The following is a 23,844-nucleotide window of genomic DNA, read 5'->3' as shown; positions in this document are numbered from 1 at the left end:
CGAATCGCGGGGGAAAAGAAAGGAACGCGCGCGGCAGCGGCAGAAAAATCGTGCTAACCTCGTGAAATACCAACCGGCCGACGGCGGCGATTGCATTCCGATGCAGCCTCTCTTTCGTCGTCGTGTCGAAGCGTCGTCTTCCATACGCTGACGTAGCCTGACCGTCGGAGGAGGTGATCTCGAGGGATTTCCATTCACGAGAGCGGCGGATTCCTCGAGCACGATCGCGAAGTTAAACGACCTAATGAGCGGCTCGAGTCACTTTTCGCTCACTTTTACGTTACGTTTTATATATATATCGTCGTCGTTATATATATTGCGTGTCCTTTATCGCCGGTTCATCGAGACGGCAATGCACGTCGTCGGGGGAGAATTTCGTCGGATGTCGGAGCGGCGATCGAAACGCAGCGGCGAGTAGCCGGTCCCGAGAGGGGATCTGCACGCGCTTTTACTCGCGGTAAACTCTTCGTTAGATAATTTGCCGGTGTCACGCGAATCGCGCCCACGATGAAATTCCATTAACCGCGGGCGAGCGCGCGATTAAATTTCGCAACGACAGACCGCGGCGTGCAGAAAATAGCACCGTTCGACGACCGGCGCTGGAATCCACCGGCATCTCTGCGTCGAGCATCGGGAGGCATCCGTGAAAGATGATCGTCCTATTAGAGCTTTACGTGCTTGTTAAGGTACGGTTGCAGCCGATAATCAACACGAACAGGCGGAATACATTGTACGTCTGAAGGGAGAAATACGCGTGCGGACGTTACATTCAATCGTTCCTCGTTCGTTGAATACACTGAAAGAACAAAGCGCTGCGTTCAAGTAAACGTTTGTTAAGGAATATCCGAGCAATCGTTTCACTAACACTTTATTCTCTCAGTCAGTTCGAAAAGGTGGTCGCAACGCGTATTTCTCATCAGTTTCGGAACGGGTCTCGTGCCCAACAGGAGAATTTGTTTCTTAGCAATCCTCAGGAGATACATTTTCCTATCGAACACAAGATGCGTTGCGAATTTTTCGTCTCACGTTCTACCGCCAATATCGCTAAATGCTGATGCACGAGTATCGTTGTTCGCGATGTAACGCTATTTAATCGAAATTCATGGCCGGTTTAACGACCAAACACGAGGCACACGACGTCGGGCCTTGGCACAACGGGTGGAACTTCCTTCTCTTCTCTCTTCTGGAGGAGCCGGCGCCAATGAAACGCTCGCAACAACGGCGCTAAACGACAACCTGAAAATCTCGCATAAGCGAAAGTAGAGAAAGCTGCGTAGCTCGCGAAGCCGCGGCAAGGCCGTTGCTGTTTAAAGACGAAACACGCCTAGCGGCGCCATCCGATGTAGGCTGGAATCACGCGCCGAATGTCCGAGTATTATTAATCGCGCGCGCGCGCGCCCACCGGATCGATTATCGGTGGGCGTGATAAAAATTTCACGAGCCCGAACGCGTGGACTATCATTAGGTCCTAAGTTTATCGTGCGCCGATATCAGTTTCGTCAACGGCGTAAACACGCCGCCGCAATTCCTCCGGCGAAATCATTCACCGCTTCCTACGCTCTCTTCGTATCGTGGAAGAAAAAAAGAAAACACACAAATCAAATATCGGTCGGACGTTTCGAATTCCTCCGGAATTCGATTTATTACAATAACGCGCGTTATTGCCGGCCGGCAATTTTCAACGAAGTCGACGTTGATTTTCGACCTCGCGCATTCGAATAATTAAAAAGCGTGGGGAAATTTCTCGGTGAACGAAAACGCGTGCTGGATCGCGCTTCTCTTACTTTACATTATTGACGAGACAGTCGCTCGCCCCAACAAAAATAGCTGTGTAATTTCGGAAGCTGCTGCGGCCAGGTGTACTTCCGGCTGGCGCATAAATGATCCCGGCTAAACAAAGCCGGGTGCCGTTAAGCCGCTTGCAAGTGCGAGGGTCCCGATAATGGAATATTTAATAACCCGCGCCTCGCTGCGAGAGCCGGCCGAAAGAAACTGCGAATCGTGGTGAAATTGTGACTCCCACTAGGTCAGTGGGTGACGGAAGGCGAGTGACGCGGCCAGGTATTTGTCTATCTGTTCGCAGCGACTCCTTTTCAGCCGGCGCAACGCAAGCAGATAAACATCGCGCGCCTCAAAACCGGCGTCATCTCCGCACGCCGTTAATTGAAATTCTCCTTGCGCGCCGAGGTCGGAGACGGGAATGGAGATTTTCTCGCAATGCTCAATTTCACCGGCGATGATAATATCGAGGCGGATGATTTTACAAATAGACTCCGCTTCGCGAAATTCACGGCTCCGCGCGCAATGAGACGACTGAATTGACGAAGCGTGTAGAACAAAGTGCGAAAGCGCCTCCACTTTTGAACGAAGAATCAAAAGTGTCGGACATTGTGCTTCGCTTGATCGGTGAGGCTAACGGTGCCGTATCGATTCGTTGAGATTTTCCTACGAAGAGCTGCTTCTTATTATTGACACAATTAACTTATAACGACGAAGTGTCGCGAGTTAATCACGAGATCATTTTATAGTTGTCGCGGAGACGACCGGACTAAAAAGATTTGCGCCGATTGGGGAGTAAAAAAAAATAAATTCCTTCGAGCCGGATTTGAACCAGCGACCTATGGATGCCTGCCGCTTGAATATTGCTCTAAACCTCTACAGTCCACCGCTCTACCAACTGAGCTATCGAAGGCTTGTAACGACGCTCGCGTAAAGTTCGTAGATACACGTAAGTACCATCGACTCTATTGTTAACGCAATTATTAAAGTAGGATAAAATCGGACATTTCTCGTATCATATAAGATAAGAGGTAGTATAAAATGAAATATTCTCCAAGTTGAAAGTATGAATCAGCGATCTGTGAATTTACACTTCAAAAATGTCAGCTCCAACCCGTCGTTCTGCCAACTGCAAAAAAAAAATATTTATCTTTAAAAATATAAGCGGCATAAAAAATATTAGCGTAACGTTAAATATATTTGTAATAATACTTCCGTAAAAAATGACAAAAAACTCCTTCGAGCCGGATTTGAACCAGCGACCTATGGATGTCTGTTTGAAGATTCCAACCGACTACAGTCCACCGCTCTACCAACTGAGCTATCGAAGGTAACATATATCGTCTCTCTACATAGTAGTCTGGTGGAAGATGATATTTGGGACTAGACAAGATATTAGTTTTACGTGTGACACAAAGAATTTGAAATACGTGTTTGACGCGAAGATCCATGTCTTCGGAAGAAACGTTTCATCGCTCCATTGACGACGCTTTCTCCCTTCCGCCAAAAAGGAATATTAAATATTAAAAGGAGAACAAAAGGTGAAGTTTGTGAAATTTTTCGCGAAGACATATACATATACTGAGTCAAAAAGAAATCAACGATTTACACATAAAGTTTCTTAAATGAATAATTTAACGTTCAAATTAATATATTAACTCATAAAAACTAGATTTTTATAACAGTCGCAGCAAGTTGCAAAAGGAACTCCTTCGAGCCGGATTTGAACCAGCGACCTATGGATTTCTTCTTTCATACGATGACAGCCAACTACAGTCCATCGCTCTACCAACTGAGCTATCGAAGGCATGTAACCGTGTTCTTAGAAAAAATTAATTCATTGAAAGATATCGCAAAGTAACTAAAAAGTGTAAAAAATTCCTTCGAGCCGGATTTGAACCAGCGACCTATGGATTTCTTCTTTCACATGATGATAGCCAACTACAGTCCACCGCTCTACCAACTGAGCTATCGAAGGCGCATGTCCCGTTCCTTTGTAAGGACATAATTGAACGTTATTGCTAAGTAGCAAAAAAAGTGTAAAAAATTCCTTCGAGCCGGATTTGAACCAGCGACCTATGGATTTCTTCTTTCACATGATGATAGCCAACTACAGTCCACCGCTCTACCAACTGAGCTATCGAAGGCGCATGTCCCGTTCCTTTGTAAGGACATAATTGAACGTTATTGCTAAGTAGCAAAAAAAGTGTAAAAAATTCCTTCGAGCCGGATTTGAACCAGCGACCTATGGATTTCTTCTTTCACATGATGATAGCCAACTACAGTCCACCGCTCTACCAACTGAGCTATCGAAGGCGCATGTCCCGTTCCTTTGTAAGGACATAATTGAACGTTATTGCTAAGTAGCAAAAAAAGTGTAAAAAATTCCTTCGAGCCGGATTTGAACCAGCGACCTATGGATTTCTTCTTTCACATGATGATAGCCAACTACAGTCCACCGCTCTACCAACTGAGCTATCGAAGGCGCATGTCCCGTTCCTTTGTAAGGACATAATTGAACGTTATTGCTAAGTAGCAAAAAAAGTGTAAAAAATTCCTTCGAGCCGGATTTGAACCAGCGACCTATGGATTTCTTCTTTCACATGATGATAGCCAACTACAGTCCACCGCTCTACCAACTGAGCTATCGAAGGCACATGTTCCGCTCTCTCTCTCGGAGGAACTCAATTAGTCGAAGGATAACGAGAAGGAACTGCAAAGTGTAAAAAGAAACTCCTTCGAGCCGGATTTGAACCAGCGACCTATGGATATCTTCTTTATACAACGACAAACAACTACAGTCCACCGCTCTACCAACTGAGCTATCGAAGGCTCGTGTTGATCGCTTCTAATTGTATCATTATAAAGGAATTGATAAAAACTTGCTGCAGATAGCCCCGTGTGCGATAAAGCGGCGATTTACAAAAGGACGACATAAATTTATCATGTCGTCGTCCAACACGGCCGTTCTTTACATATATTCAGCATATCCCGGTATTCGCGCGATATTAATGTAACAACGTTGACATGAGACAGGTAGGGAACGTAATAACGAACCGTATTATTATTATTCCGCTACCTGCATTACACGAGCGTTCCGCTTGGACGAGCAAAATTCTCTCCTAACTCCGATTCCATCGAATCGCCAGGCCGATTAACGCTTACAACAGTCATAACTGCGCTATCGTAACGAAAAATAAATTGGCAGGAGGGGCGATCAGTCTCTCTATTTTTCTTTCGTAGCGGTCGATAAAGGAAAACTCAATCAATGGAAAGTGATTATGCAGATTTCCTTCCGAAGGCGTGCAGATATTTTCACTCGCCTCGGAACCCGCTCGAGCGCCGCTGCTACTTGCAGCGGCTCTTCATCAATAATCCCGTTAACCCTTGTCCCACTTCATTAAACCCTCCGATCCGTTTGACCAACGTTGCTGTATTTCGTCATCACGTGTTTGATCGTACTCGTCGCCGTGCTCGTCTAACCGAGGTCGGAGTTCAGCAAAACCAGCGACCGGTGAAACACGCCCCGACCTCGATTCCCGGCCGCTGTTGTCGCTAAATCGGTAGCTCGAAATCTCCGGGTGTTGCATTGTCCTCGAGGCGCGTGCCACACCTCGCCGCGTCACCCACGTGGATTCCAGTCGGCTTTTCGCCGGGAGAAGGTGCCGCGCGGCGCACAAGTCGCCAGCGAAATCGCAATGCGAGATGAGAAGCACGTACTCTCAACTCGTTATCTAATAAAGCAGCAGCAACGGAAAAATCGCTGTTGAATCAATAAAATTTCCAGCAGCCGGCGTAATTGGAGTAAATCTTTCCGATTTCGTGGAAAACATTATTAAATCACCACACTACATGTCGTTTTAATAATTACAGCATTGGTTTCAATGATATCGCAATTGAATCAAGAAGATTTACTCCAATTGCGCGCGCTGTTCTGGAAATTTTTGTTGATTCACCGCTTTTTCTATGAAGAAAAAGATAAAAAATGTAAAAATACCACACTCACAAAAACTGCCTTAAAAATATCGTGATTACAGAATGGTGCGGAGAAATTAATTGCTGGAATTTATTCGCGCGCCCTATGAGAGTACTTTTAACTCAACCCGAAAAGAAATCTTTCTTTTCAGGTAAGTAGCGGGAGCAGCTTTCGAATGGGCTGTTGATATCCTTCCGGGCAAACAAGGACCCGCCAGCTGGAAGATCGATCACCAGTACGACGATGAAGTACGTTCGACCTTGAGACCGTCTCGTTAATGTCACGAAAGTGCGAATTTCTTGTGATCGACCGAACGACACTGTCCTTGCTGCCGGATTGCTCCGCGAGTAACCTTCCTTATTTCCATATGCCTTAGTGGCAATCGAAACCGCGATATCGGGGGAATTTTTCCAGCGAAAAACACGAGAGAACGCTTCTGTTTGCACTCCGAGGTGTTCAATCACCGCCATTGTTCGTTGATGAACGCACGATTGATATCTCGGTCGCTGGATTCTTAGATATCAGAAACCGGTCTTTTTTTCTAATTAACACAATTGTCCGCGAAAGCGTGAGTACCTAGGTTTTAATGATTCGTCAGAATTTTCTTTGTGAATTGAAAGTTTAGATTAGAGATTAGAATGAGAGTAAGGTAGATATATTAGACGTAAGCGTAAGGATTCATATGAGGGAGATTAAGATACATGAACGCGTGAGAAAGATATTTTTATCGTGTCGCGAATGAAAATAAAATTGGATTCAAGAAAGGCGCGAGAGAGCCGTCACATTCTCCACCGTAGCTTTCAACTTTCAACTCTCCGCGACCATCGGGTTCTCCCCCACTGACAAGTCCCTGTTTTTTTCTCCTTTTTTTTAATGTCGCTGAATATGAGTACGTCGAAGGTGTAACGGCATACCTACGTTTTTTTATTACGACATTTTATTACGACGATTTATTACGACACCTTCCATTATTCGCGTATCTTATAACACACAAGACAGAGACTCGTCAGCAAACGACGGCAGCGACGACGACGTGTAATCGCCTGAATCGGATAAAGTGCAGGAGCGTGCCGTTATCCATTAGGCGATTTTCTCAATTGCGAACACGGCCGTATTATCCGATCAATCGTGGCTAAAGTGAATTGTGATTGCGACGTCGCTTCGTTTATCTCACGCGACGGAAGGCTTCAAGGTAAAAAGCGGTACGATATTAAATACCACGCGTACCGCTTTGCCGAAGCCATTATTACGTAGGTATTATACGATAGCGACTAATTAACCCGTTAATTAACCGTCCGAAGGGGCGAGAGTTCGGACGAACGATATTAAACGAAATCTCAAGCGTTTCTAATTGCAAAACCGTGATGCATGCATGAGAGGGACGCGGCAAGGTAATCGGCACGGCATGACGGTCGCTACGGTCATTTCCTCTCGATCGGGCCATCCGATGTATCTTTCGGGCGTAAATCGTGAGTGAGAATTCAACGCGAGAGAGCGGACGGTTGAATCGCCGGCCGTAAATACACCGTACCGTGCAGGTAACGGGATATTTCAGCCGCGTTGCAACATCGTCGCCATTATCTGTACGGCGGGGTCATTCTCATGCGAAGACGCCGGCCGGCTGGTAGCTCCGGCGACGAATCATCTCGAGATCGCGGCGATAATAGCCGCTCCTCGTCGTCCCCTGTGCCTCCGAATTCGGCCCTGGATCACATGACGTACGGCGTTTGACAGTGAAAGTTATCCGCGACCGGGCCGCCCGAAAATCGCACGCTCGCCTCGAGAAGTCCCGCGAGTCTTCCAAAGGTGACGGAGGAGCAGAGACGCCGGGCCATCAAGTTCGCCTCGCGCGAGCTAACTTCCAGAGGATCGGAAGGGACCGACGTAGGCCCTGAACTTACGCCGACAGCTTGGAGACCGTTCGCGCGTCTCATTTAACACCCGATCAAATAACGGGTTGTCGGGATTCACGGGTTCCCCCGGCCGGATTCGTTCGCTGCGGAGCGCGTCTAACGAGTATTCCAAACGCGACGCTGTCCCGATGGAAGATTCGAAGAGAGACTTCAAGCGCGTGGTAATTACTCGATAACAATTACCCCGCCTGATTCCTCCCGCTTTCCCATCGCACGTTGCAAGTCCCTTCTAGGTATCCGCGCACTCTGAATACTTCGGAACGGCGCGAGGACACGGATGATATCCGGGAATTCATCGGCGATCCAGATCCGCCGACGAAGAGCTATGAATTTCGCGAATCGATCGCTCGTCCCAGGGACACCCCGGCTGTACCTCCTGCGCACCTCACCGCACCTCTTCAGGGGCAAGGTCGACCGCTCCCTACCACCGTGACACGCACGTGTGTGCACACATGTACAGGTATACGTATACGCGCTCACAAGTACGTACGTTTCTACGGGCGCAAATGGGCGTGTGCACGTGGCTGCAGTTGCATTCTTTCTCTTTCTCTCTCCCCTTCTTTCCCTCTCTTTGTCGTTCTCTCTCTCTCTCTTTTTGTGTACCACCAACTCGTCCGACCCTGCGGACGAACTGGTGAAAGTGACAAGAGGCAAGGTCGTCTCAGGCTGGTAGTTACAAAATCAGGAATTCCTCGAAAAGAAGGCGGCCGGCTTGAGCCTCGCACAGATTCCACTTGCGCAAGGATTGTAAAAATTAAAAATCGCCGGCTAAATGCCGATTCGCGAGGCGGCATTTCGCGCGGAAAAAACCCATCGGTACATCCACGAACATCCATATTCGTGGGTACATAAAAGATGCAGTTCCTCCGCGGCCCATCGAATGGCCAAATCCCGATGGAACACTTTGGAAGTTGCCCCGAATCAGAGATGCTGTTGTACATCACCTACCACTATCTACTGCTGTAACACCGTCCCAAATTTGTTAACTGGAATTCGCAATCTTTTCTTTTCGGGGACACTCCGTGAGAAATTTCACAGTACTTTGGATCGTGATTTTCAGCGGGATGTAACTGAGCGCACGAGCGACGTGCGAGCTGGATGCAGGAAAGACTGCGCGCAGCCCGCGCTATTTTCTCTCGATTTGTATTTCCAGTAAACAATTAAATTTCACCGGCGATTTCTACGAAACAGCCGGAGAGGATGCGCCGTTTATCCTCACGAAAGCGTGACAAGGTGGCCACCCATTTGCATCGGACGCTTGCAACCTGCCCTCGGATGCGACGAGTGTCCTGAAAGAAAATGTCACGTACGACATTTGACGAAGCTTCGAAGAAATGTATGATTTCTGCTTCATGAAAAAGAAAAAAAACTCTTCCCGCCGGATCGTGCAGAATCGATTCGTTGCAGCCGGCGCGTTAAAACGACGATGGAAAACGAGACGTACCTCCCAGTCTTATTCTAAGTACATACATCGCGCATACGAGACGTCACCGAGCGAGACGTAACGAGCGGTAATGAAGTTACGTGAATCTCGCGGAGAAAGGTGCTGAAACAACATGAAACCGTCTTGCTGTACGGCAGATTTCCGGGATGTCGCCGCTCGCGATTGTGATCTACGATAGCACGATCGTCCGTATAAAGATCAATCGCTTCCTCGTTGATAAGCAGCGACGCAGAGGCGGCCGGTCGTGACGCGTTCACCGTTCGCATGCGACATTGAGGATATACACCTGCGAGAGAGTATTTTGCAACATGAAATATGGTTCTCCGGCTCATCCTCAGCCATGAAGAATAAATTAAGGATAAATCGAGAAGCGTTATATAATGTTTTCTGTGCGTGATAAAAGACTTGTGCAATAAAACACCGGCGGGATAAATTATTTGCTGTGTTTTATCAAATACTGTGCCGCACGGCCGTGTTAAAGTAGATTGTTCGGTCGGGAGAAAATGTCAAAGCTCGGCGAGCGCGCGCGACGCTGAAAAATTACCGACTCGCTCGTACGCCGACGGAGTCGATATCTTCGATACGATAATGAATGATTGCTATTCTCCTCTGATGGGGGCCAGTCATCTCCACCGTGTACATTTGGAATCACCTTGACTTTTTACAAGCGACGTACGCACAACTCACCGGCGACGGATGGAAGCCAGAAAGTTAGTAGCTGCGTAACAGTCTTTGAACGACGTCGGGCTCTCTCTGACGTGTCCTGCAACACGGCGAAATTATATATGTAAATAATGAATATATGTAAACACGCGTAGGATTACGACACGGGCGTCGACTTGATGCTCCGCGTCGCGGCTCGAAGTCGCTTCCACGGCGATCCGTCACGGCCTCCCGCACTCTGCGGCGAAATTAAAAATACACCACCTCTCATCATCGTACCGCAGGTCCTCCTCTTTGATTTTTACTTTCATAATAACCCGACGAAGTCCGCTGGGAATTCACGCGTCGCTTTTGAATTATAAGATATGTCGCCTCGAGCCGGCCCTGTCCGCGCGCCGGCAACACGTTCTGGAGGTCGATTTAGAAAGGTGGATCACAAAATTCGGGTCGCCGTATGAACTTTCTTCGAGTCGCGCAACCAGCCGTCCCTCCTAGCGATCGAGTTCCTCGTTTCGCGATTCTCGACGGCATCCTTACGAAGCGCGCGCTCCGAAAAGGAAACGAACGGTGTGACAATGGGCCGATGAGTGTGTTCTTTTTCCGAAAACTCTTCGACCTTCCCCGAGCGACGCCGGCTCTTTCATGCGGTGTTTCTCTTTGTCTCGAAATGACTCGGCGCATAATAAGCGCCGGGAGGAAGCGTGAGTCGCATGATGAGCGACACGCGAGCAAAGCGAGACGGACGGACTTGGCAGTTTCGATACGTGCGCTTCCATGCGACGTAAAACATCGTGTAATCAGCATAAACATGTAATAAATGGCTCGCCATTACAACGCGTTGAATTCTAAGTCCGTCTACGTGAAATCGCAAATGCGATTCCACCGCGGTGATCTGATTTCCCCTCCCCTCCCCCGCCGAGGTCTCGACTCATTTCAGCTGTAGCCCGACGGTTCCGCGCCGAATACGGCCGTGTCCTTCGCACGGATGGCGGAAAAGTCGAAAGGAAGGAATTCCTCTAGTATGACCGAACGTTAATTCGAGGAAAGCCGCCGCGCCGGTGCATTCTATCGCCGTCGAAGGGAATCGATAGCGCCGCTGGCCGTGGAGTCGATTACGAGTCGAATAACGGAAGGCTGTTTCTGCAAGGTGAACCACCTTCCTTCTCACCTACGAGCACATCGACGACGACGTACCTTTCCAAGCACAATTTCTCTCCCGTGATTCTACCTCGGAAGGCTGCGCACGGCTCGGGTCGGGTTAAAAGAGAAGCAATCTCCGCTGGATTATTCCGTGTACGGGGTGTCCGAGAATCAGCGACATCAGAATTACAATCCTTAATTGAAAGAGGCGAAGAAAAGCTGGCGCTAGTGAGTAAGATAATTGTTTCGCAATAACTGTGGAAAGCGATATCTTTAATAGTTTTTGCGCTATCAGTTCCGCCAGCTTGAGAAAATGTAGTTTCGAGAAAAACGCATTTCTAGCTTCAAGTGGTGTTTAAGTATAGATTTTCATTACTCCCGCTTAATCAGCTACTTCAGACTGTCGAAATATACAACGAAAACAAAAAAAAAATCAACTTTTCCACCCGACAAAGCAGAATGGCCTTTTAATGATAATGCAAAAGTTGTTTTTCTATTTATGGTTAACCATTAAAATGATGGTTTTCTAGTGGTGACTTAAAAAATTTCATGATTAACCATGAATAGAAAAAGATAATTTTTACACCGTCATCAGATTAAGCTTAAGCCACAAGTTAACCGGAAAATGAGAAACCGGACTTCTGTGATAGACTGACTAGCAGAATTACGCCCGCATCGGAAGATACTCGATGGCGCTTTGCGAGTCCTGATTTAGTTTCCGATCCGTCACGACGAGAGCGGAAGGGACGGAGAATTCTCTTCGAGGAATTCATCTTCGAAGTTAATAAAATCGAACGTTCCACGCCACCGAGTAGAAGAGAATAGCTCATAATAGCTTCTTCTTCTAATTAATTCTCTCGCAAACGCGCGACTCGTGATATTAGCTCCGGACCGGTAATTATCGATGATCCTTATAAAAAGTTTCCTGTCTAATAGGATCGGGAGGAAATAAATTCCACTCTCGACTCGCGGATGAGATTTTACGCGGAAGCGGCCGATAATCCGTCGCATTTTCGCTCAACTGTCCCCTTCCTTTACGAATCGCGGCATCCATCAGCGAACGAGCATTTTCGATCGTTCACTTTCGCCGATATCGTCGTTTAATTCATCCTGACGCGCAAATCGCACGCGAGGATGAATCCCCACCGACCGGCGGCGGATCCTCGAGAAATGTTCACTTTTCAAAAATCCAAAGTGTCGCGCATTACGAAACGGCATTTTATATAAGTAATTCTGACGAAACACAATATTCGGCCACCGACAGCTCCTTCGTTGGACGCCGAGCGAAGCGGAAGGTTGCTGTCGCAGCGAGGTGAACCTCTTTCGTTCGCGGTTTTGCAATTAAATTGCCGATTCGCGCGAGGAATAATCAGACTGCGATTTTATGGCGCTTTATATCGTAAACATTGGGAGGGATTGACGGTCGGTATTAAAAATACGATGAGCTTCGCGTCGATGAATTTTTCACGAGGGTGTCCATATAAAAAATGTGCCTTAAATAATTCGTACGGGTATTTCTCCCGGATATTATTCATAGGCTCCCGAAATCCGAAGAGAGCGCGCCTGGCTCGAACTCACCGGCGAAATACGCACTTAATTACCGGTTGCCATTCAGTTGCTTCTTCATCCACTTCGCTCGTTCAGTTCTCCAGAGTCCTCTCGCGCAAACGTCGTTGAATTATTCCGCCTTCGAATCGTTTCCTCGTCGGAAAGCGTCGGCGCTGCCGATGGGAAAGTCTGGATAAGGCAGGCCGCAGCGCGCGCGCTCACGAGAGAGAGAGAGAGAGAAGTGTTTCGAAATACGAGATGTGCATAATTATGCGCGCCTACTTAGGTGCATCGGGAATGCAGCGACGTCCTCCGTTTTTCTGGCACGCCCTCGTAGCCGCCGTCGTCTACCTTTCGATCGGCCTTTGGTGTCTCTCGCGGGAGAACATTCGAGACGTCGTCAAACAAAAGCGCGTACGGGATTCTCCATCGACGGAAAAATGTCCCGGCGGTGAAATCGCGTCGCATTCGCCGTCTCGGGCTTCGCCTGATTATGCATTAAGTGTAATTGCACGTCGCTCTCTCGGCGTTCAACGAAATAAATATATATATATATTTCGCGCCTAACGAACATTGTTTCGTAACAATTACATCATTATACGTTTTGCAATGTGTATCGAATGAGAGAATGTTCAAGGGTCCCGTAATTAGACGGTATTCGCCATCGGTGGATTGATTCGTCCACTCGCGCGCTTCGCTCGCAGCGTTTTAGCATACAACGAAACGATAATAATTTTGCGGAATTTCGCAAAAACGCCGGCAATACTCGGCTCTCCAGACGAAGGCCGTCTTCGTTGCGTCGCAGTGGAAAAGCTTCATTCGAAATTCACCGTTTCCTCGACGGGAATTAACGCGATTTCGTTTTCACGTGCGTTTTTGCCACGACGATTAAATGAAATATCTGTCATTTCTTTTCTCCCTTACTTTCACATAACGCGTTTGTATACATGCGTACATACACGTGTCTCGGAAAAGAAACTCGGATCACTTCGCGCGCGACCCGAAGTAACCAGGTCGGATCAACGATCGCGGATCAAAGCGCGATTTGATCGATTGAATTCCGATCACGCGGCGGAAGAGGGCTCGCTCAATATGATCGACACATACCAGCGACGACGTGATTTTCACCTTGACCGTGAACGGGTCATTGTCCAACCGGCCGTCTCGATTTTTCGACCTCGTCGAGACGCAAGGTGGAACACGGCGCGTCGACCGAAGTGAAAAGAAGTTCGATTAATAACGGCTCATGACAAAATAAATTAGGATTAAGTTTCGGCGGCCCCGGGCGAAACTTTCGCGTCCTTATCCAATTTATATTTGAAACAGTGCCCACCGGCTAAACCTGCATATTGTTCGGCGAGTTTCAGGAGTGATTATAAATTAGAGGATATCGAGAGAGTTTCGCGCGGGAACGTGTAACCGGATTAAATACCGGATTGAGGATCGCGATCCTGTTGAAAAGATTGCGAAGACGAGGAGCGACGAGACGGGTGTCCGCGTTAAGTACACTCGATAACTCTTCCACGTAAGTGCGCTTAATCTTTTACCCGACAGAGAACGCACCGATCTCTTTCATAACGCAGTCTTTGGAGATCTCTGGTTTACCCAAACCTCAGTTTGCCGTGTTTCGAAAGAGAGACGGGTCATCCTTGATATTTATTGGCGTAGGTGAGTCACTATCAGCTGCAGATGGCGAAATGCTATCAGCAGCCCGCAAGTCATATATACATTATATATCGAATTGACGAAAAGTTCGTTCCGTTTCCTTCATCAAAATATGCATGTGTATATATTTGTCTATACATACAAAATCCGCATTTCGATATTCTTCGTATATGTGTGCTCGCGCGGCCGTAAAAACTCCTTGTAAAAGCTACCCACGATCCCGGCTTTACGAAGCAAGGATTCGACGCATGCTCGTTCCGCGCGCAGTTCCTGAGAGCGTGAAATAGGCGAGGCTAATCGATACGGTGCGTTTCATCGGTTAGAATCGCGCCCGCACGCTTAGAGATGTTTATCGCGCCCGTCGCACGATAATTACGCCGTTTCTTCGGAGCGCGTAATCGACCCGGCTCGCGAAAAGGCGAGCGCGTTGGAGCGCCGTTCTCTCCTCGAGAGTCGACTTTTCCCGTATTATCCCTACTCGCGAGAAGATTTTCCTGGGATCATCCGCGGGAGATCGAAGGTGAGCTTACGTCGACGATCGCGAAGGATCCGCAGTAGTTCAAGGAGAGAGTGAGCGGCCGAACGAACACGTAATCTAGGAAGGAGGAGGAGGCGAAGAAAAGCTGCCGCGGGTCAGTGCACCATCTCGCAGGAGGAGATGGCGCCTGATAGGAGCGCTTGGAAATGCCGATTGGCAATTGACATTTATCGTCGACCCCGCGGCCGTCCTAGACGAGATAATGCAAACCCTCGAGAGAGCCTCTTCTCGCCGCGATGAATCCGCGAGCAATCTCGCAATCGCCGATGAATTTCGAGGTCTAGGCGGCGACGGGCGAAACCGGCCGCCGTAGTGACCTTTTCGCAAAGTAGCGATGAATTCGCCCGCGAGCGGTAAAATCGCCTCTCGTCCGAAAGTAACGCGAGGCGGTCTTGAAATTCGCGACGAATGTGCGCAATTTCACGGTGGTTTCCGCGGCGTGACCTAGAAGAGCGATTTATGCCCGGCGACTTTTACTTCGCCGGCCGGTCGACGGGATCGATCGTGAGGATAAGGAGGATTCACGTTCGGGCTCTCCTAGAGCACGACGCGCCATAGGTCGACGGGGAAAAGAGCGGGATAGAGAGGCGCACACGGTGAACTACGAAAACTGGTTTCCCGCGGTTCCCCGTATTTATCGTGTGCACATACGGTGAACGTGCGCCCGCCTCGGCATCTCGGCGTGTGCATCTCGCCAAGGACTCGGCAGCAACGTGCATTTAGAAATGCCATTGGGTCCTACGGTGGCGAGGAAGGCCTCCGAAACGTCGACGCAGAGGGAAAGGATCGCTCCAACTTCTGCTTCCGAGAGCTTCAGATTCGCTCGAGCGTAAATTCACCTTCCCCTCTTCCCCTCGATGCTTCCGAGATCGATCGAGCGGGGGGAGGGAAGGATTCGCGCGCTCTCGGATAATTACGCGTCACGTCGCGCGCGCAAAACGTTATTGCACGCCGTTATTATCGACCACCTTATACCACTGTTCCGTCCGCCGACGTGCGCCAACTTCTCGTTGCGCAACAAGAGTGTGCGCGGGAATGATTAATGCTAATTCCGCGATACGGAATTGTCGGTAATCCCCGGTGACCCGTCGCGTTACGCCGCAAAAGTGCGAGCGAGGATTCTCCACGGGATCGCGCAAACGCAATCCCCTCGATCGTACGCAATTATCGGCGAATCTTCCGGCCGCACCGCTCGACATCGGATAATTTACCCTGCTGCTTTAGCCGCGCTCCTTCCAACGCCCGGCGAAGAGGAGAATCCGCGTCTTCGCACGCGCGCTCCTTGCGACACGCTCGTAACCTGAATTCGGAATGTAAACGTCATTGTCTTTCCGCGCCGGTACGGCGATGTAAATGCCTCGCGCAACCAACGGTAGATACGCGTGGCGCGACGTTAACCTTTCCTACGTAAACCGCAAATTTATTGGCCGTCACGCGCAGCCTCCAAGGATGCGTCGGAATAACGGCGGCGGTCGGTGGAGAAACACACCTGCCCCTCCACGTGCCGTTAAAATATTCCGAAGACCTTACCCGAATAAGCGGCCTGTTCCATCCGAGGGACGTATTTCAAATGCCCGACGGTATCGCGACCTGGGGAAAAAGCTTGCATTTCGGACGATGCTATTTTCGGACGAGGCCTGCCGACGTGTTCCGAAAGGTCAAATGCCTCTCGACGCACTCGCGCGCCCGCATCGTTGCACACCGCGAAATCACGTTACTTCCGGAAGGATTGGTCCCCCGCGATTATATACTCGAACCGTTAACAATTTCGCAGGAACCGGCGGATAATACGACTCGCCGGAAGCGATTCCGCGGTTTCATGCGCGTGTACGAACACACAGGAATATCGCACGCGAAACTGCACCTTCCCCCCCTCTCCTCCTCCTCCCTCTCTCTCTCATCTTCTTGTTAGCAATTTGCGACCCGCCGGCGAAATAGTGCGACGTCGTGCGTTGCGAGAACACTAATATTAACGATATACACACACGTATTTCTTTATGACGAAAGGTAAACACGTGTGGAGAAAAGCAAAAGCGAAACGTGCATAGTGACGTTGAAAACGAGTGTAAACGTGAGGAAAGAGCTACGGCCGAGCGTTATAAAATGACGAATATAATTATAGATGATATATAAGCGAAAGCGCAAAAATATTAATTAATAGAACCGCGTCCGAGAAAAGTTTTTCGTCGCACGATTATATTATTGTGTCTTCAGGAGATATCAACATTTCTTACGGCCCGTTATTATCGATAATACTCGGAATAAAGTATACAATTGATTTTATCATGTATACATAAAAATTGAGAGCGATATTTACAGGCACGCAGGATCGATATACCTACGTTCGACTTTTATTCTTGGTACGGATCGCGCAAAGTGTTAAACTTTCTTCCGTGCGCACGCACGAGCGCAACTTCTCATTGGCGGTATGTCCCCAACAGCGCAAATCGAATTTATTTCGATACCGCGCCTTCGAATGGCACTTGAGCGCATCGCCGGGCGCAGCTCCCGATGAAAGTAACGCGAGTGACACTTTCTCAGTGTTTACGAGTGCGAGGCTTCATTCGCGGCCGCTTTCGGAACGTCGCGAGACTCGTAACGTTTTCACGAGGCGATCGTAAAAAAGCTCGGTAAAAATCCCGTTTTCACTTCGGCCGGTCCTCCGGTCGCGCGCAAAGTCACGGCGAGGACCTTGAATATTCGGCGCGCCGGCTCGAGGAAAAATCATCCTCGCGATAACAACGGAGGGCCGCTTTTAGACACCGACGACGGAATCCTCAGGTTGCCGGGACGCATTATAAATTCCATTCTTAGGCCGCGCGGCATTCCTGACGCCTCTTAGCGCCGAAGAAGCAGCCACCGACAATGCATCGGGTTAAAAATGGTCTTCACGTCGAACAAGTGGGCGACGCAAAAATGAAAGACAAGTGAGGGCCCGATGAGCCAGGTAGAAAATAGAATCGGCGTGCGAGAGATTAATTCTGCATTCCTCCCCACACCCGAACTCTTCCGTGGCGATCCGGCCCGGTCGAAGACGACGTCCAGCCCGTGTCCTCCTCCGTTCGGATGCGAGTGTCATTGACAATGCGTTGTTGCAACAATCTGAAGAGGTCGCGTCGACCAACTCGTGGGACGTGTAGAAACTTGAAAGCTCTTCCCAGCAAAATTTCCGACGGTGGTGGGGCTCAACTTGAGCCGGCTCTTCATCTTCCTCAGCGAACAGGATGCACTTTGCTCCAACCGCTTTCCTGCAGCCCACCTCAAAGATGGCAGCACGATCCGGAAGGTGAAAGTCCCACGATCAAGAGGGAAGGAGTGGTGGTGCACATATAGAGGGGCGGAGAGGGCGCGGCTTGTCCAGACGCTCTCTGTCCCGACGACGATGACGACGACGACGACGATGTCGCCGAAGTTGATATTCCTGCTGGGATCTCTGTGCCTGCTCGCCGGTGAGTACGAGTTTTACTCCGCTTTGCGAAAGCTACCGCGAATTCATCGGTGGAATCGCGCCGGCCCCTCGCGCGTCCTGTGGGATTTTGTCCGATTTTAGACGAGACGACCGTCGCGAGAGTTGTAAGGAACTAGTTTCGCAGTCGAGAGAAAGAGAGATTGCGTGGCATTATGCAATGAAAGAAAACGCGAGCGACGTTGCTTTTCGATCATTTCGGGAAAATTGGAATTGTAAATGACGACGGGAGAGGAGGCGAGAATCCTCGAAATCGACGTATTTCCGAAAGAAAGAAAAGGTGGGAGAGGTGGAGGACCTACTTTGGAGAACCACTGTCGCTTTCCCCCCCGTTGCCCTGACATTTTCAAGACTTTCTACTTCTACCGCGGTTCACCGACCCCTCCTTCGATCTCCGATCGCGCGCACTCGTGTCGTGAACCGATCGTGACATTTTCAACGATTAATCGAATTCACCTCGGGCTCGTCTCCGCGCGAAATGTCACATTGAAACGAACGAGTCGAGCTCGCCCTTTGGTCGCGCCGATCTTCTTCAATTCCCGGCGCGTTTCGCCACTCGTCAATCGAGTCTTCGGAATCCCAATAGAATTTCTCCCGGGCGGAGCTTCAATTCAATACGCGGTATTAAAGGAACGTACGATCCTACGAACAATAACAAGTTGGAACGATTGAGATTTACACGCTTGCCGCGTCTCTGTTACCGGATTCGTTACGCGTCTGGAACGATGCTCGGGGACACGGTGTAATAATGATTACTAACGAGAAGGCAATGCGAGACGAATGCAAAGTCGGTTAATTAACGAACTGTATTCCTGTCGACAGGCACGCAGGTCAGAGCACAGGATGAGGAAGGTGGCGACGGGATCGACGCGAACGCCGAGGAGCTTTGTCAGGACCGGCCGGGCGACGAGTACTTTCGCTTGAGCGTTGAGGGCGACTGTCGCGATGTCGTGAGGTGAGCGCTCTTGTTATTTTACCGGCGAATGCAGAACCGGGCTGCTTGACGAGAGAAAACGGGAGAAACGAACGTCGACGATTCTCCTTCTGGTTCCCACCGTTCCACTGCGCGCGCGGAAAGGATCACGTTTGATCTCCGCGACCTCGCGGGGCGCTCGTCGTTCGCGGCCGCCATCGCGAAACGAGGATTTGCTAACGATTGTGAAAATTTGCTCGAATACTTTCGAATAAGCTGTTCGATTACTGGCAGCGAAATCACTTAGTACCATATATAGTGTACTAAACGACTTGGTTGCGGCAATTCAAGCATTTAGTTGAAACTATTTAATGAAATGTTGGCGATTGTCGGCGAATCCTTCTTTCGTCTGTTCTTACTTCGGGCATTGTCTAATATAATCGTAATTCGCGCGACGGGCGGACGGGATCGCAAGGTGAATAGGGCTCCGAAGGAGACGGAAAAACTCGCTTCCGCCCGCTTGGACTTACTCCGCCAGGAAGTAGTTAGATCTGTATTCGATGACCGGACTTTCTCCAGGTTTGAAGCTCGCCTCGATTCAGTCCCGTTCACTCGGCGCACGTTGGCCGTGTCGCTCGAGACGGTTTTGCGAAACGGACGGTTTGCCTGATGCATTTTTACGATACTCTTTGTCCGACGAGGAGAACGTAAAGCCCCCAAGGACACCCGCTTTTGACAGAGGATAACGCGACACCGTGCGGCCGGAATGCGCTCGATAGTGGAAAATCGCACGCGCCGATCGTTTATCCAACGATCTAGGATGCGATTGATCGCGAAACGTCCTCGATCGAATTCCGACTTTCCAGGCCTCTCGCTCAAGGCGATCCGGTAGATGCAACTCGACGCCAGTTGGTTAACGTCTCCCCCCGCTATTCGGAGATACGCTTCTTCTTTCCTTTCTATTTTCTTCCCCTCTGCGAACTTTCTCGTTTCGCGCGCGCGACACGAAGTCGTAAAGATAGCTCGATGTGAGAATAAACCCCCTAGGTGCGACAAAGCCACCGAGATCGGTGTGACCAGGCTGGCGACGGTGCGATGCCCGACCGGCCTCGCGTTCGACATCGAGCGGCAGACCTGCGACTGGAAGACGAACGTGAAGAACTGCGACCAGCTCGAGAGTAAGCGACATTACGCCTTTTTCCCTCCTTAGACTCACGCAGCCGCCTTTTTTGTTTTCGGCCCCGCTAGGTGTACAAGGTCCGGCCTGAAGCAAATCACGTGCCCCAGCGGACTGGCCTTTGACTTGGACAAACAGACCTGCGATTGGAAGGGCAAAGTCACCAACTGTGACAAGCTCGAGAGTAAGTCGACGGCGATGGCGGTATCTCGCGCCGGTAGAACGCCGCGATCCCTCCGTAGACTCGCAACGTAGCACGCACCATTCGTACCATTACTAACTAACGCATGAGATATCTCCGACGCGTCCCGACTCCGAGCGTCTCTGAAAAGGAAAACGAGGAAGAAAGAGAGAGAGAGAGAGGAAAAAAAGAAGAGGATGAAAGCCGGACTTTCCGGATGCGCGTTCTCTCGACTCCGCGCAGTTCCGCGAGCCAATTATCAATGAGAAATCACTTCTCGCGGCCGCTCGAGCTTCGGGACATTGCGCAACGCGCGTTGCGTAAACGACGAGGATCGAAAAAGCCAACTATGCGAAACTTTCCAGCGACACACGCACACACACACACACACGTGGTGCCATTAAACCGGAAAGCGCTCATTAACATAGCGACGGGATTCGACGCAAAATTGAACGGCCGACTTGTACTTTCAGCCAGCGCGATTAACGATCGGGAATGCCCGATACTTTCGAGAGACGTTACCCGCTGCTCGCTCTCGTCCGACCACTTTCGTTCCGAGGTGGCGCGACTGGTTTCGATTTTCAGCGAAAGTGCGAACGGGGCCTCCGGGCCCCGTCATCGCCGTTGTTGTTACCCCCGAGAACGCTTCAGAGACGCCAGAGAGTCGCGATACGTCCGACCGCTCTAACCCGGTTTCGACTCCTCGAAACTATCTCCCACATTTGTTTCATGCGATTTCCACGACTCACCGCGTACGACTAACGAACAAAGCTTTCCAAACGGAGTTGGACGAACGAACGAACCGGCAGCATTCTGCGATTCCGATACCCGGGTGGAAGCGGAGAATCGCGATGACGTGGAAATGACGCGCGGTTTCGTCCAACTCCGGGCCCCATCAGATTTGCCGTCGGCTTAACATTCGCCTGTCCTCGTTTCATTAACACCTAATTGCGCGCCAGTGCGTACGCGGGAGACGCTTACGACGTTATTCCCACGCGAGCGGTGATAATCGCCAGCGAGGGATATCCCATTCCTCGACCTGGAGCTATTAATTTTGAGCGCGATCAAAGTTAATCACCGTCTGGAGTAAATGAGACGCAGATATTTGTGCAGAGACGAAGCGAAGTAAAGGGAATTTTCTGCAAGAAAGAAACAAATAGTAGAAGCTATTTAGCTAAGGCGAACCCGGGAAAGCATTAAAGATGTACTGCTCATTAGTGCCGTATTTTCAGTGACGCATCAAGGGAGCCATTCATTCAATTTAGAATTTATCAAGCAAAATTACGCTCTTATATTTATTTCACTATCTAAGTAATAAATATTAATTGAAATTGATGTAAACATATATACACGTTATTACAAATACGAAGATATTATCGTTTTCTATTTTTCTTATTAATGCTATTGTCCGTTTATTAGTCTTTATAATACCATAGTAGTTTTTCATTAAAATCTTGCTTTTAGTTTAGAAAATATTGGAAATAGAAATGAAAAATGACACGCTATAATCTCAAGGCACACATATAAAAAGTAATCAACTTTAGTCACAAATATCTCAGCTCTCGAACGATTAACCTCTTTCTAATTGCACGAGCAATGAGTCAGATAATATTTCAGATAATATTTCAATATCATAGATAATATTCCAGTGTATACGCAGTGCAAGTTTCATCGAATTTTTATCGAACTCACTTCACCTTAAAACTCCTTTGAAGTGGAATAACTTTCGAAACTTTTCGGGCTCTGGATTATCGTCAAATTATCCGTGTCACCTTTAAATGCAACGTGTAGATTTCGAATCGCTGCGGATAATTTTTTCGCCATTTTTTCATTATTTTGATTTACGGGCAACGCGTCCTTAATTTCTCGTGCGAGATCAATTCTCCCGTCTTTCGTTCCTTCGTCTCCTTCGCTTTTCAACTTGCCTCCGCGGAGCCGCATTTTGCAATTCGCACGTCGATAATCTTTCTGCGTCGGCTGTAATCGCGATTATTGCGCTAGCGTTTCCAAACATAATTTCCATTTAACGCTAAACGCATCGCTGCGCGCGATTCTCATTCCGCTGAATATACGCAAGCGCGTCGCAAATCGAACAAATAAGGCCGCGTATGAAATAAACATGAGCCGAGCGCGCTGAAAAATGTATAGTGCACTATTTCGCCGTCGGTGGTACATATTAATTACATTTACATCGAGATCGAAGCGCACTTTTCTACCTCGCGTTGCCGAGCGCGCGTGCGCGCACGTTGCAGCCGACGCAAATTTTGAAATGTCACGGTTTTTTTTTTTGCGATCCGTTCGACGGGTCAACATTGGCGCGCAATCATTCTCTAACATTTCGCTCTCCCCCCGTCCCCTTAACGCTCGCTCCAGGTACGAGGTTGCACGTATTCGATCTTTCTCTCCGCGTCCAGATCGGTTTCGCTTGGACGATCTGGCCTCCTTACAGGAGCGCTCCTCGCTGCTCCGGCCGGCTCCGCTTTTACTACTGAAATCGCACGCACGCTCGCGCGCAATCAGCCACATCGTTAATCTCCCTTCGCGGGACTCCTCTTTCGCCGCTAATCCTCGTTTCACGACTGGAGGACGACGAGAAACGATCACGGGACTTTTTCGCATCCATTTCCGTAACACGATCGGTTCAAGCCACAAGTGTCTCGCGCGCACACACACACACACACACAGAGTGTCGCGCATTTTCTCTCGATTAGATCTGGTAGAAGCCGTACTAAAAAGCGTGGGCAATAAGCGGACACTCACTCGCGAGGAAAGCAAGAATCGAAAAGTCTCGACAGATGAATGCGAACGAGTAACGAGATGGGTTATCCTCTTCGCCGATCGATTCTTTACGCTCACGCTGCGCTTGAGCACACTCTAATTTCATTCCCCAAACTGTTACTCTCGCTCATCTTCGTTTCGCTCGCATCACAGCACATTTTCAAAGCTCATTTTTTTTCTCTCCTTCTTTCTCTCTATCTTTCTTCCTCACTTTCTCTCTCTCTCTCTCTCTCTCTCGCTCTCTGCCTTTCTTTCATACACACGAATAACGACTTGCGTGCATCGATGCCAGTCAACGAGGCAGAAAATAATGACCGAGTCACGATTTGCGTTCGAGTCGGCATCGCCGTCGAACGGAAGACAAACAATTCTCCTGCGAAAACCGGTAAAGAGGTTGCAGGACGAGGCGGGATGTACACCCTGTCCGTGACTGTGCGACGACGCGACGGACAGAACGTACGCTTTGTGACTGGACATGAGGGAAAAAGTCGCAAGGGCGAAAATAAACGAGAGAGACTGACAAACGAGACGAGAGACTGGGGACGAGACGAAAGCCATTCCGATGGAGGACCAGAATAAAGAAAGAGCCATCTCTCCGAGAGGCAACGGCGTAGGAACGTGTGTTGGCGAGCGTAGTTCCTTCGCGCAAGAATTTACCCCCCC

General features: G+C 49.2%; 1 protein-coding gene and 9 non-coding genes across 10 annotated transcripts in view; 1 reads left to right on the top strand and 9 right to left on the bottom strand.

Annotated features, from left to right (window-relative positions):
- Positions 1-2,590: 2,590 nt before the first annotated feature.
- On the bottom strand, positions 2,591-2,692 carry Trnay-gua. Its single transcript has 2 exons — positions 2,656-2,692; positions 2,591-2,626 (listed from the first exon to the last, which is right to left on the bottom strand). It is a non-coding gene; the product is annotated as a tRNA-Tyr (tRNA).
- A 322-nt stretch (positions 2,693-3,014) lies between these two features.
- Trnay-gua lies at positions 3,015-3,110 on the bottom strand. The gene is made up of 2 exons: positions 3,074-3,110; positions 3,015-3,050 (listed from the first exon to the last, which is right to left on the bottom strand). It is a non-coding gene; the product is annotated as a tRNA-Tyr (tRNA).
- A 377-nt stretch (positions 3,111-3,487) lies between these two features.
- On the bottom strand, positions 3,488-3,586 carry Trnay-gua. Its single transcript has 2 exons — positions 3,550-3,586; positions 3,488-3,523 (listed from the first exon to the last, which is right to left on the bottom strand). It is a non-coding gene; the product is annotated as a tRNA-Tyr (tRNA).
- Positions 3,587-3,658: 72 nt separating this feature from the next.
- Trnay-gua lies at positions 3,659-3,757 on the bottom strand. Its single transcript has 2 exons — positions 3,721-3,757; positions 3,659-3,694 (listed from the first exon to the last, which is right to left on the bottom strand). It is a non-coding gene; the product is annotated as a tRNA-Tyr (tRNA).
- A 70-nt stretch (positions 3,758-3,827) lies between these two features.
- On the bottom strand, positions 3,828-3,926 carry Trnay-gua. The gene is made up of 2 exons: positions 3,890-3,926; positions 3,828-3,863 (listed from the first exon to the last, which is right to left on the bottom strand). It is a non-coding gene; the product is annotated as a tRNA-Tyr (tRNA).
- Positions 3,927-3,996: 70 nt separating this feature from the next.
- Trnay-gua lies at positions 3,997-4,095 on the bottom strand. Its single transcript has 2 exons — positions 4,059-4,095; positions 3,997-4,032 (listed from the first exon to the last, which is right to left on the bottom strand). It is a non-coding gene; the product is annotated as a tRNA-Tyr (tRNA).
- A 70-nt stretch (positions 4,096-4,165) lies between these two features.
- Trnay-gua lies at positions 4,166-4,264 on the bottom strand. Its single transcript has 2 exons — positions 4,228-4,264; positions 4,166-4,201 (listed from the first exon to the last, which is right to left on the bottom strand). It is a non-coding gene; the product is annotated as a tRNA-Tyr (tRNA).
- Positions 4,265-4,334: 70 nt separating this feature from the next.
- Positions 4,335-4,433, bottom strand: Trnay-gua. The gene is made up of 2 exons: positions 4,397-4,433; positions 4,335-4,370 (listed from the first exon to the last, which is right to left on the bottom strand). It is a non-coding gene; the product is annotated as a tRNA-Tyr (tRNA).
- Positions 4,434-4,513: 80 nt separating this feature from the next.
- On the bottom strand, positions 4,514-4,611 carry Trnay-gua. Its single transcript has 2 exons — positions 4,575-4,611; positions 4,514-4,549 (listed from the first exon to the last, which is right to left on the bottom strand). It is a non-coding gene; the product is annotated as a tRNA-Tyr (tRNA).
- Positions 4,612-18,019: 13,408 nt separating this feature from the next.
- Positions 18,020-23,844, top strand: part of LOC106743528 — a 12,116-nt gene continuing 6,291 nt past the window's right edge. Inside the window, exons 1-3 of the mRNA XM_014617458.1 lie at positions 18,020-18,115; positions 18,955-19,087; positions 20,093-20,223. Of these exons, the coding sequence (XP_014472944.1) occupies positions 18,049-18,115; positions 18,955-19,087; positions 20,093-20,223 (331 nt within the window). The 5' untranslated portion in view covers positions 18,020-18,048. The remainder of the gene's footprint in view (positions 18,116-18,954; positions 19,088-20,092; positions 20,224-23,844) is intronic.

This window comes from Dinoponera quadriceps, unplaced genomic scaffold (genome assembly GCF_001313825.1).
Source record: "Dinoponera quadriceps isolate SergipeBrazil2010 unplaced genomic scaffold, ASM131382v1 scaffold1069, whole genome shotgun sequence".
NCBI lineage: Eukaryota > Metazoa > Arthropoda > Insecta > Hymenoptera > Formicidae > Dinoponera > Dinoponera quadriceps.
This window is presented reverse-complemented; position numbering and strand designations above follow the sequence as displayed.